This window comes from Mustela lutreola, chromosome X (genome assembly GCF_030435805.1).
Source record: "Mustela lutreola isolate mMusLut2 chromosome X, mMusLut2.pri, whole genome shotgun sequence".
Lineage (NCBI taxonomy): Eukaryota > Metazoa > Chordata > Mammalia > Carnivora > Mustelidae > Mustela > Mustela lutreola.
In genome coordinates, this window is record NC_081308.1 from 26,022,084 (window position 1) to 26,035,439 (window position 13,356).

General features: G+C 42.9%; 1 protein-coding gene across 5 annotated transcripts in view; it reads left to right on the forward strand.

The window, feature by feature from the left end:
- Positions 1-272: 272 nt before the first annotated feature.
- Positions 273-13,356, forward strand: part of GK (glycerol kinase) — a 77,126-nt gene continuing 64,042 nt past the window's right edge. For 3 of the 5 annotated variants that reach the window (XM_059156953.1, XM_059156952.1, XM_059156954.1), the window contains exons 1-2: positions 274-523; positions 11,843-11,916. In XM_059156953.1, coding sequence (XP_059012936.1) covers positions 446-523; positions 11,843-11,916 — 152 coding nt within the window. In that variant the 5' untranslated portion in view covers positions 274-445. Of the gene's footprint in view, positions 524-11,842; positions 11,917-13,356 lie in introns of all 5 variants that reach the window. The other 2 variants (XM_059156950.1, XM_059156951.1) reach the window with 1 other exon arrangement.

Sequence of the window (13,356 nt, forward strand, 5' to 3'; positions counted from 1 at the left end):
TCCCAGCCAAAGGGCAGCACCCGCCTCCGCCCCCGGCCCTGCAACAGAATGGCTGAGCCGCTGGGTCGCAGGAACCCACGTGACCTGCTGCGCGGGCCACCGCCTCCGCCGCGCCCAGGCCCCGCCCCCGTGACGTCTCACCGCCCTCTGATTGTCGGAGCGTTCCGACTCTTTCCGCGTTCGCTAATTGGCTCGCCCGGCAGGCAGCGCTCCCCCCGCCCTGCCACGCCCCCGGAGTCGTGGAGAACGCGTTTGGGGGCGGGGTCTGGGTCGGAGGGGCGGGGTGATAGGGTTCCGCGCGGGTAAAGGGGCTGCCTGGAGCACTGTCCGAGCGTTCTGTCGTGCACGCCGCCTCGCTTTCCCGGCTCGCCGTCTGCCCCTCCCCCGCCCGCCGCCGTCGCCGGGGAAACGGGCCGCGATAGCCCGCTGACCCGAAGCTGGTTTCATGGCAGCCGCGAAGAAAGCAGTTTTGGGGCCACTGGTGGGGGCAGTGGACCAGGGCACCAGCTCAACGCGCTTTTTGGTGAGCCTAGGGTGACATTTGAGGAGGCGCTGAGCCGAGGCGGGAGCCCCAGAGACCTCGGGGCTGGTATTCTAGTCCCCATCCCGCGCCTTCCCCGACCCCGGGCCCGGTCGCTAGGCACAGGGTGGAGGCCAAGGCCCCCAGACCGGGACCTGCCACGCTGGAGCTACCCTGCGTGGGCCTGGGGGACCTCGGCCTCTCGCAACCCCCGCGGTCGAGTTGAGCAGCTCTGGCCTTGGTGGTGGAGCCGGGTCACCTACTAATAGGGGACTCCACCCCCAAAGGGAGCTATGACTCGCCGAGCATCCGTGCAGAGCGGCCCGCCTGCAGCCAGGGACAGGTGGCCACATTGACCGCTAGTGCGGGCTTCCCCAGGAGCATTTGGCCTGCGGGGCGCAGGACGTCCTTGGATGGGGCGAAAGCTGTGTCACGGCTTTGGTAGACTAACACGGCGTCCTTTGGAGCAGTAGAACGAATATAGTATTGGCGTGGGGATGCGTTGTCATCCTCTCCCACAGAAATTGCAGAAGGTGGAATGACGACGTGGGGGGGTGGTGGGGGGCGCAGAACACCTTAGGAAAAAGTCACACTACACTGCTTTTACCGGCATCTTTACTTAATTTTGGAGACTGGAAAATTTCAATTTTTGATACTTTGCCAGTTACAGATGGTTTACTCCGTGCTTCACAGCGTAAAATGACGGGAGAATTCTGTTTCCCTTTTTATTTACCATGTATGACAGCAGTTTTATCACACGGAGTGCTAGTTAAGGGACTCTGCTTATTAATATGTTTTGTGTAATTAGGAAACTTGTTCTTAAAGTGATGCAAGACTGAGTTTAGTAAGATAAAAGTAATTGAAATAAGTGGTGGTTAAGAACTCAAGCTTTCAATGGACATTGGACTCATTTGACAGGTTGATGTAAATATTGAATGATTATTTAGCTCTGTCTTTACTTCAAATCATTTTTATGCGTTATTTTGTATGTGTGTATACTGTGTATATATGTAGACATTATATATGAAGTTTATATGTTTCTTCCCAGTTCTGTTAAGCTGACCACTTGACTAAAACCTGCATTTGTGCCTTCATTTTGATACTTGTCTCTCTTGTCTAAAGTGAAAAGCTTTCGGTACTATTTTAGTTTGAGTCTCCCTTAATGACTTACCCTGGTTTGAGTTACCAAGATGTAGTTCTACTGTCTCTTATATTGCTTATCTTTTGATCACCCAGGGCAGGTTTCACTTTGTCTTATTTTCATATCTTATTTTTACTTTATCTTATTTTCATATAAATGTAAAGTAATCCTGAATCATAAGTAAAATAATCTGTCTGACTGGATTTGATTAATATATAAAATACACAATCATCATTACCATCTCCCCAATTTTAGAAAGATCATTAAGACATGTGTGTTGGGGTGCCTGGGTGGCTCAGTTGGTTAGGAGTCTGCTTTTGGCTCAGGTCATGATCCCAGAGTCCTGGGATTAAGCCCCACAGGGAGCCTGCTTCTCCCTCTCCCATGGCTTGTGTTCCTTCTCTTCCTGTGTCTCTCTCTGTCAAATAAAATCTTTAAAAAAAAGACATGTTTGTTAACTGTGGGTTAATTTTTGAAATTATATTTAAGAATTACCCACACAATGCCTGCAGGGGCCAGCCAGGTAGAAGAGAGCAGACTCAGGCCAAAGGGGATAGCCTACAGCTGCCAACCAGGAACACCAGGCAATGTTGCCAGAGCTTCAGATTTTTTAAGAAAAGCTGATAGTCTAAAATTCTCAGTGAAATCTTTCTCTTAAATGTTGGCAACTAGTTCATAAAGCCCAGTCGGGGCCAGACTCAACATGGTGATTATTCTCAAGTTTATACAGCTTTTTCCCTCTGTGAATATGGGTAAAGAATTTCATAACTTTGTAGGCTTCCTTTTTAGCAGCCAGCCTTACTGTGCTTGTCTTCCTTTTGACTCTTTTGACGCTTCACTGTTGACATCGATGTAGCTCAGCAGTCTTACCTATTGTAGGTCATTCCTCAGATTCTGCTGCCCAAGAGGCATTTTTCTGCATTGGTGGGGAAAGAATTCATCAACTTCAAGTTATCACAATAATTTGTTCAGTGTGTGATATGAACAACCTAAGCCCCCGGAAGCTGGGTTCTCTCTACGGGGCTCTGTATGGCATGATCTCATTGAGTAAGCTAAGGTGCAAATTCAGATTCCCATCCTGCTTCTAGAATGATACATAAAAGTTGATCAGTTAAGTTTTCTGCTTCTTTGCTTCTTTAATAAGAAACAAATATGAAGGCATGCCTCACAGGTACATAAAAGATTTAGATATCATGTGTGAAGTCGAACAGAACTTAGGAACGGTTTAGCGAAGTGTTTTCTTCTTTGGTTATAAGGAAAGTGGTTGCTAAACCACTCCCTGCAAAATACAGATAATAGATTTGCTGAATAAGTGCTTCCATCCTAAGGTGATTCCCAGGAGTTGTTCCAGTCGTTTTGTTCCTTGTTGTAATTATGACTCAGAACTCATTGCTTAGCTTCTCAGGAAAGAATACAGTGGATGTGAACTGTCATAAGGAACCTTACAAAGTTAAAGGTGTTTGAACAACTTCCTGACCATTATTCATCAGATTTGCATACCTCATTCCACTTTTATAAGACCCAGAACCTCTGCAAGCTTTCTTCTTCCTTTTTCTGTAATAGGAATGTTAGCTTTCTCCAATGATGGACACAAGATTTCTTTATTCATGCTCTTTCATCCGAGCAAATTGCCTCCTCCTCTGTTCCTCATATCTGCTGCCTGAAATTCCAGTCTGCTTCCAAATGGTGCCTTAACTGCCATCTCCTAGCAGGTCTTCCTCAAACCTTTGGAATTTCTATCCCTTCCTATACTACTTTTCTTAAACCTCTCTTCCTAGCTCTTATCACCTGCTCTGTATTAAAATCATATACCTGCTCTGCTTCGGAGCAGGGACCTCTTTTGAAGTCTTGTTGGTCTCTGTGTTCCTTAAAACATCTTGGTCAACACCGCAAGTGAACGTGTGTTTTGTCTACAGGGAGCACTTGCTACATATTTATTGAAGAGATGTTTATTTCTCTTTAATAGGTAAACTGAAATTTGATTCCAGTTTTGTTGTCTTTTTTTTTTTTTTTTTACCTTGTCAAAAAAATCTTAAAACTTCTTGACTTGGGTATGTTTATTTAATTTCTTCTATTTTAATAGTAGACCTGCCTTTTTAGAACATGCTCACTTTTAGTTGTCAGAGTCCCCCCTGCGACCCTATGCATAGACTTTGTGCTAAAGGAAGAATTTCATACTTGTCTGATAGGAAAGTGAACTGAGGTTGGCACATATTTACTCAGATTACAGAATAGGAACTTCTTGGAAAGAGAATCAGTGTAACAGGTTTTAAGGAGAGGCCATTTCTTTAGAAGACTATAAAGTTTCAGCTGAAACAGTCAACTTCCTTCTTTAATTTGGTAACTTTGTTTTTCCCCCCGATTAAGTTGGATGTTACAAAAAGCAAAGACTTGGAATGTGTTGTGACTTGAAATGGTGTTAGATGCAGCAATTGAGGATTTTTCCAGCATTATCTCATTTAATCCTCCTAACAACCATGGTGTAGGTAGTATTATTAGGCTCCTTTCCTGTGCCCAAGGTCACAGAGTAACCTGTGGAACTAGGTAGGATTCAAGGCCAGCTCTGTCGCACTCAGAAGCCTGTCCTCCTAATTCCTGCCTTAGGCTTCCCGGCTGCCTGGAGCGCTGTGAAGGGGACATGAGAGCCTGGGGAAGCCCACTTACCCAGCTTTCAGGTGTCCATTCAGAGTACAATCACAGATGAGTCTTCACCAAGAAAAATATATGTACACATTTGTTTCGCAGTATGTAAAAACAAGACAAAACAAAACAAAAAACAAAGTTGCCTTTGAATAAGTCTTTCTGGTTTTGATCATCCGGTGACTCAGATTCAGTGGGTCCTGGGCAGGGCTCAGGTGTAGTCACCCTGCATAAGGGTTGCACAACCATTTTGTTCCAGTAGCCCGCATGTCCGAAACATGGCTAGATCTATAGTTTGTGCTTGTTTTGGCATGAACCATTGCCTTGGCCCCGGTTGTTCCATCAGACTTTGAGATCTCCTAAGGCTTAGGGACCTATTTCCACATTCCTTCTTTCATTCGACATATTTAATAAGCACCCATAAGGGGCTGGGAACTCATGAAATTTGGTAAAAACTAATCTGCTCCTAGGTAGGATGAGGCCACTGTTGTGGTAAGTTCTGTTTCTTTTGTGTTTTCTTTTTTCCACCAGGTTGGCTTATTTTCTTGCCTATCACCTTACACAAATGGCAAGAACAGGGTCTCATCACAGAGCTGCCACCCTCTTGTTCTCTTATCTCCCATAAGCATTGCATGTTAAGAGCTTTCAATTTTGAGCTCTTTAAAGGGCAGGATAGTATCTGTTTTTTTCCTCCCCAAAGCCCGACACAGCACTTCACATGTATGTATTGGGTGCTCCTTACATGATGACATCTGAGCCCTTCAGATGTGTTAACTAGATTTCTAGGATTGGATGACTAGGAAGGATAAAATTTGTGGAGTCTTGGAAAAAGTCTAATTTGGCAGCTAAGGCTATGTTAGATATAGTATATGATATTTAATATGGTTTCATTTTAAAGAAAAACATAATGTCATTTGCCGTCTTTTCCTTACTTCTGTGGCTTGTTGGAAGATGCCAGGATGCCTTTTGTGGTCAAGTTGGCAATGTGATAGGTTTGTAGCCAGTATTTTTATTTCAGGTCTTCTTTCAAGTTTATGTAGTATCACAGAGTTCTAGAGGGGGGAGTTTACATTCCTGAAAAATGTTTTATCACATAGTGAAGCTGCGTGTGGTGTAAAAGTGTAGTCTAGTGGGGAAATCACGTGAGGAGGGAAATGAATGTGCATGTTTATGATGGCTTAGTTAGTCATAGGATGAGTGAGCAAGAATAAGTGAATTCATCTTAGGACCCCAAGGGACAGTTGCTTTGTAAGGACAGCGTGTTGTCTCTTCACCGCTGTCCTTCTAAGATGAGGAATACCTGCATTGTTTCAGAAAGTCCTTCTTAGATAGTTTTTTATAAAAGTAATTGTCCTTGTGTCTTTACTTTTTAAGCCTCTCTCTCTCCTGCAAAGCTAGAATTGAGTCATGATTTATGCTTAGTGTTGACTAGAGTTGGTAACTTCTAATTCTACCACTTGAAGGCAATTAGTATCAGTAGCCCTAATAATAATAATAAGCATTAGTAGTAGCTGCAGCAGTAGTGGTGACATTTTGGGTGTGTATGCTATGTGCCTGCACTGCTAAATTTCTACATTCACTTCTTTCTTCAAATTTTTTTTTAATTTTTGAGATTTTTATGTCTTGAGAGAGCGAGCATACACACAGACACACGCATGTGTGTGCACACAGGAATGGGGGAGGAGCAAGGGGGAGGGAGAAGGGGGTGGAAAAAATCTCAAGCAGACTCCCAAGAGAAGAAGGGAGCTCCATCCCAGGACCCTGAGATCATGACTTGAGCTGAAGACTCCAGTGCTTAACTCACTGAGCCACCCAGGCATCCCTTAGTATCATTCAGGACTTAAATGGTCAGTATTCCTTTTATTTTCTTTAAACCTCTCTTCAGTTTGTAATTGAGCTCCCCATAAAACAGAATCTGGAACTGGCAAGTGATTTGGGCTTAGAGATGCATACGGTGGCTTTGAGTCCTCACCTCCACCGGTCAGTGGGGCTGCCAGCTGGTTGGCAGTAGTAGCTGCAGTAATAGTAATGAAAATAGTCATGGCAGTACCAGCGGAGGTCTCGCCATTTGGATGCGGAGGATGTGCCTGCCCTGTGTGAGATAATTTCCATAAACTCTTCCATTTGATCCTTTGATGGATGGAAAAGTCAAGGTTCAGAAAAAGTTAAAGTCAAACCACTGACGTGGGCAGAATTGGTGATTGACCCTGTACCCCCAGCGGTGTGTACTTCCCGGGCCAGTGCTCTTTGCCTCTGTGTTACACCAAGCATGAAGTTCTCATCCGCCTCTCTGACCAACCCAAAATTCTGAGAACAGATCCACCTCTTTCTCTCTCTTTCTTTCTAAATTAATATATAACCGACATGTAACCTAGTATCAGTGTAATGTGTACAAGTGTTGTTTGATCCATTTATGTATCATAATACAATGACCATGATAGCATTAGTACCTCTGTTATGCCACAGAATTATCATTTCTTTTTTTGTGGCGGGGACAATTAAGATCTAGTCTCCTGGCATCTTTGAAGCTTTTAATGCAACACTGTTGGCTCTAATCACTGTGGTGTGTGATAGAGCTCCAGGACTTACCTATCTATTAGTTCCAGGTTTGTAACCAGGTTTGTAATTCTTCAAGTTTACCACCTAAAATAGAAGCAACTGCCCACTGGGCATATCTCTGTCTATGCCCAAATAACACCCCAGACAACACATGATCCAAAATGAACTCTGCAATGTCGTTAACCCCTTTGTGTGCCACAATGACCCTTCCTACCCTATCCTGTGTCTTGTAAACATTGCCAAGGCTAACCTGTCCCATCATCCATGAGTTTCCCCATTTCCTTTACTCCTCCCCCTGCAAACCCTTGATGCATCTAATTGCTTGTATCGTAAATTAAATGAGTCTCAGCAATGCCCTTCAGTTTCTTTCAATCCTCACTGCTGCTCCCCCTCTGACAGGAGCCCTCTGCTGTCTCACCTGGATCCCCACGGACACATGGTAGCTGCTTTCCCCCCCTAGGTCTAGCCTCCTATCCCTTCCTAGGCCTACACACACTCCCTTCCAGTCCACCTTAAGTCCTAGCCTTGAAGTCACTTATTTTAATAGCCCCTCTCTCTGACCCCTATGGGTCTGAGTGAGGTGTCCTTTCTCCTTTTATGTCCTAAAACTTGGTGTTTGCTGACACTTAATGGAGGACAAAAGGGTCGTAATTCATATTAGCGTGATTTTGTACTGGAAAAGCACTGAATTGGCATTTAGAAAACTCAGAGTTTAGTCCTGTTGGTGATTATTATCCAATCTTCTGGAGCTTACTTTGTAAGTACATATTAGGGCCATGGGGTTCAGTTTGTGTCATACATTTGTTTTTTACCTTAGAACTTCATTGTTAAGCTTTTTTCTTTTTCTTTTTTTTTTAAGATTTTATTTATTTATTTGACAGGCAGAGATCACAAGTAGGCAGAGAGGCAGGCAGAGAGAGAGGGGAAAGCAGGTTCCCCACTGAGCAGAGATCCTAATGCGGGGCTCGATCCCAGGACCCTGGGATCATGACCTGAGCTGAAGGCAGAGGCTTTAACCCACTGAGCCACCCAGGTGCCCCTCTTTTTCTTTTTTTTTTTTTTTAAGGTTTTTATTTATTTATTTGACAGAGATCACAAGTAGGCAGAGAGCCAGGCGGAGGCGTTGGGTGGGGGTGGTGAGGGAAGCAGGCTCCCTGCTGAGCAGAGAGCCTGATATGGGGCTCAATTTCAGGACCCTGGGATCATGACCCGAATTGAAGGCAGAGGCCTTAACCCACTGAGCCACCCAGGCGCCCCGTTAAGTTTTTTTCTGAGAGGGCCTAAATCTGGAAGCTAATGTCGATAAAATGTGAAATCCGAGGTATGGCATGGCCCAGAGGCTCAGCTGGAGCTCCCTGTCCCTTCTTTTGAGCCTCTGAAGGGTCCTAGAGATGTAAGCGGCATATTTTGAAAATATGGACTCACAGGATCACAGCGATGTCTTCCAGGAAGTACAGATTCCTTGTGCCTTCAAATGTTCCTTTTAATTAATTTTCTTTTTTTTTTTAAGATTTAATTTATTTATTTGTTAGAGAGAGAGAGTTCAAGAGAGAGAGCACACACAAGCAGGCAGAGTGTCTGGCAGAGGTAGCGAGAGAAGCGGGCTCCCTGCTGAGCAAGGAGCCCGATGTGGGGCTCCATCCCAGGACCCTGGGACCATGACCTGAGCCGAAGGCAGCAGCTCAAACAACTGAGCCACCCAGGCATCCCAATTTTCTTAAAGAAAGCCTACGACTCTGTGCTGTTGTGCATCTGAAGTTTTTTTTTTTTTTTTAAGATTCTATTTATTTATTTGGTAGAGACAGAGCACAAGTAGGCAGAGAGCTGGATGTGGAGCTTAATCCCAGGATGCTGAGATATGACCTGAGCTGAAGGCAGAGGCTTAACCCACTGAGCCACCCAGGAGCCCCTGCATCTGAAGTTTTAACTGACTTTTAAATTCGGTGAATTTCAAATCTGAAAAGGGAGAAAAAAGTGAGGAATATCTGCAATTTTGAGGTTTTTCTCCTTTGCCACCTAATGAGTTTTAAACAATGACTATGCTAGAACTTTTATAAAACAAGCTATATAGCCACTGCCATCTTTGGTTGACAGTAGCTTTTGGGATCTGCTGGAAAACATCAGACTAGCATTCTTGCTCCTGGGCGTTGTGTTCTCATAGAGTTCATAACCCTCTAGGCAGAAAGTATTGTGAAACATCATTAGCCTTCTTCATACTTTTGTCTATCTGCAGACAAATGGACAGTCATTAAACATCTTCACGTGAACCTAGATGTATGAGAAAAATAGTACTGCAGAATTTCACCATCCTGTAAAATAGCCACTAGCCACATATGGCTATTGCCCACTTCCGATGTGGTGAGTCCAAATTGAGACGGACCATAAGCATAAAATATATACTAGATTTCAAAGACTTGGCTTTTAAAAAAGGTAGCAGGTCTCATTAATAGTTTTTGCTGTTGATCACTTGTCAGAATGATAATTTTTTAGCTCTAGTGACCTAAATGAAACATTAGTTAATTTTACCTGCCTCTTTTTACTGTTTTTTTTTTTAATGAAAAAACTTAAAATTACATAAGTGTTTGCATTGTATTTCTCTTGGACAATGCTGTAGTAAGCAAGTTGATGATTCTAAAAATAGGAAACCTAGAAAGTGTCCCACAAATATGGAAGTGTTCACAGGGTCAGCTCCTAAACCTCTACAGATGGTACCTCTATATTCTGCACAGTTTCAGAACTCTGAAAGAGTAAGGCGGTCCAGGCTCCATCCTGTTACATCCAGATGGTTTGTGATTACCAGCATCGCAGTCTAATAAGCCGGATGGAATGTCCCAAAATCCTTCCTTTTTCTCTGCCTATTCCAAAGGCCTACAAATCCATTCATGTGAGGGTCCTGAAGTTAGCCTAGTGAAAACTACTAGATGATTGAACAGGGATCCTACTCCATTCAGAGCCCCACAGGTGTGCTGTTGCGGTCTTTGTGAATCCAGCCAACCAGAAGGGACACCTTGTCTCCTAACCCAGAGTCCTTTGGGGATTTGTGAGTAGATCCTGGGAGTCATAGTAGTATGGATAAAAATAATACAACTGTGGTTCTCTATTAGAGATTTCCTACCACATAACCATTTCTTATTTGATTTGGTAATTTTCTTCCAATAAGTACTGGGTAGACCATATTTTTTCAGGCATTCAACAAATGTTTATTGTAAGCCCTATGCCAGGTACTACTCTAGGCCCTAGAGATAATTCCAAATAAAACAGAACAAATGGAGTGAACATCCTAGAGATACACCCTAATGCTAAGTTGAAATTAGAGGGATATTATTTGGGATTCTGTCAAGTGCCTTTTATTTATGACATGTCAAGTTAACCTTTGACTTGTAGGATATTTTATCTCTTCCAAGGACTTGAGAATTTACCTTCTTGCTTTCGTTGCATTTATGATGTCCTCCCAAAAGGAAGATAGTACGCTGGGGAGGGAGGGCCGCAGCTGCTCACAGTGTGTCTTCTCCTCTTACTTTCTCTTTCATAGACTGCATTGAGCAGGTAGTTTTCTCCCACAGGAAACCTAGGCATGGAAACGCTTTCTTAACTAATTGGATGTAACTTCTCCACTGTAATTACAGTGATTTCGGAAGTTGAGTTTAATTAAAATAGGAATCACGACTCTGAAAGCCTAAGGACTCTGGTACTCAAGTATAGGTTCAGGCATGTGAAAAAGAGTGTATAAGAGAAAAGGTGGCGGAGTTTTTTTCTTTTGAAGATTTTATTTATTCATGAGAGACAAGGGTTAGGTTGAGACAGAGGGAGAAGCAGGCTCCCTGCTAAGCAGAGAGTCCGACTTGGGGCTCGATCCCAGGACCCCGGGATCATGACCTGAGCCAAAGGCAGAGAAGCTTAACCGAGTGAGCCACGTAGGCACCCTAAGTTTTTTTTTTTTTTTCCCCTGAGTATTGTTTTAGCAGTAGTAAAATTGAGGAGGATTGTACAGCACTTCTTTGGTAGGTTTCATCCATTGGTTTAAATGATTTGTACCAAGGGGCGCCTGGGTGGCTCAGTGGGTTAAGCCTCTGCCTTTGGCTCAGTTTGTGATCTCAGGGTCCTGAGATCGAGTCCCACATCGTGCTCTCTGCTCGGCGGGGAGCCTGCTTCCCCCTCTCTCTCTGCCTGCTGCTCTGCCTACTTGGGATCTCTGTCAAATAAATAAAATCTTAAAAAGAAATTTAAATGTTTTTACCAAAGGTCAAAAACTCATGACAGGTATGTCACACGGAGCACTTTGCCAGATAGGCCAGGAAACACTTTTGCCCTGTTGATAGGGCTCTGTTTTTACCTTTATGAGAGCTAGATGCATTGCTGTGCTTCCCTTTGAAGGAATCTGTGCAGTGCCCTTCTCTGCGTGGGCATCAATGACTCTCAATCTCTGTATCCAAGATGGAAGCAGGATAGAACCTTACAACGTCATCATCAGCGTTTTATCGCCTCTCTCTTATTCTTGGTTTTCCTACTCTCTCTTGAGATCCATGCTCATTAATTGGTTGATGTATTCAGTTTCCTACATCTGGAGTGAATTTTGTTTTGTTTTAAGAGTAAGGAATTGTCCCTTTAGCTTCATGTCCAATCGATTTCTCTTTATCATGACTCTATCTGAAGAGAAGGTAGAACATCCTGTGTGGCCTTAAAACTGATGAGACTGAGGCACTGGGTGGCTCAGTGGGTTAAAGCTTCTGCCTTTGGCTCAGGTCATGATCCTGAGGTCCTGGGATTGAGCCCCGCATCAGGCTCTCTGCTAGGCAGGAAGCCTACTTCCTCCTGTCTCTCTGCCTACTTGTGATCTTTGTCTATCAAATAAATAAACAAAATCTTAAAAAAAACCTGAGCAGACTTTTTCTGTCAGTGACTGAGAACTTCTTGCTGAAAAGCTCTGAACACCTTTGCTCTCTACGTGCATTTTTACCCTAACATTGTAATATGTTTTTCAGGTTTTCAATTCAAAAACAGCTGAACTACTAAGTCATCATCAAGTGGAAATAAAACAAGAGTTTCCAAGAGAAGGGTATGTTTCCTGCTTTAATACATAAAGATACCTCATGTCTATTAATCCATCTCGCCTTCTAAACCTTCTGGCCTTGTAAAGCAAACTTGACCAAACCTCTCCTGGGAAGACTTGAGAGAGAGGTTTTAGTCAAGGAAAGAAGTAATACCTTGGTGGCCCAGCAATAATAGTGATTGATGACTTGGGAATTCAGTGACAGGAAAGGAAGGGATAATAAAGTAAAGGAGTATTAAATATCGGAAATCCCGCACTGACTTTGAAAGCATTTAGTTCTCCGTCCATCCTTGGTGAAGCACTGCTTTGCTGATTGCAGTGTAAGCATTCATATCTCTTACCATCTAATGGTGAAGTCATCCTTCTTGGGAATAATGTGCGTATGTAGTAGTTGTGATTAAATAGAATGTTAAGTGTATTATTTAGAATTTAGTGATGTTTATGATGTACCCACTTGGAAAAGCTGTGGCAGTTTCTTATGAAATCAGCCACATATCTGCAGATTCTGCTCTTAGGAATTTATCCAAGAGAAATGAAAGCAGAAAGCATATGGCTATAGAAAGGCATACATGAATGTTTATAGCAGCTTTATTCATAATACCCCAAGCTGGAAACAACCCAAATGTCTGTCATCTGTGGAATGAATAACAGTGAAATACCGTGAGGCAAATTTTAAAACACGAACTGATGCATGCAACAACATGGTTGATTTGTATTAATATCATGAAATATGAAAAAGGCTGAACGCAACGGAGTATGTACTACCTGCCTGTATCTAAGATACAAGAAGAGACTAAAGTAAGATGATAGAAACCCAGAAACTGGTTGTCTATGGAATATGTGATTGACTTGAAGGAGGCATGAAAGAACTTTCAGGAGTGACAGGAATAATTCTAGATCTTGACTGACCTGGGGTATTTGTTAGATGGATACATACATTTGTTAAAATTCAAGAAATTGTGAACTTTCTATCTATTTTACTTTAAAATTTAATGGATTTAAGAAAGTAAAAAAACTTGATGCCCTACCAAATTTTGGTATTTCCTTTCCATGAAAAATGTTCTCCTTTATTTTAGAAAATTACTTTAATAGTAAAAGCTATTGATACGGTACCAACATTAGAATGGCTATCCACAGGCCTAATTCCAGTGCAGTTTGAAGAGAGAGAATCTGGGTCTTAAAGAAACAGAAGTTAGAAATATGTGGAAGGAAGTTAGGTTTTTAGAAAAAGAATTTAGAGAATTCAAAGCTCAGGAAAGCATGGCAAGCTCAAGGAAGACCAAGAAAAAAGGCACTTGAAATTCCCTTGTACTTGCAGATTGGAGGGTAGGATTTTTAAAATTTGGGGTCCTTTTTACTTGTGGTTTTCCTTGTCATTTGTTTTTTCCACATTTCTCTCCTGTGTCATTTATTATGAGACTTTTATCTTTCCGAAGTCCTCGTACC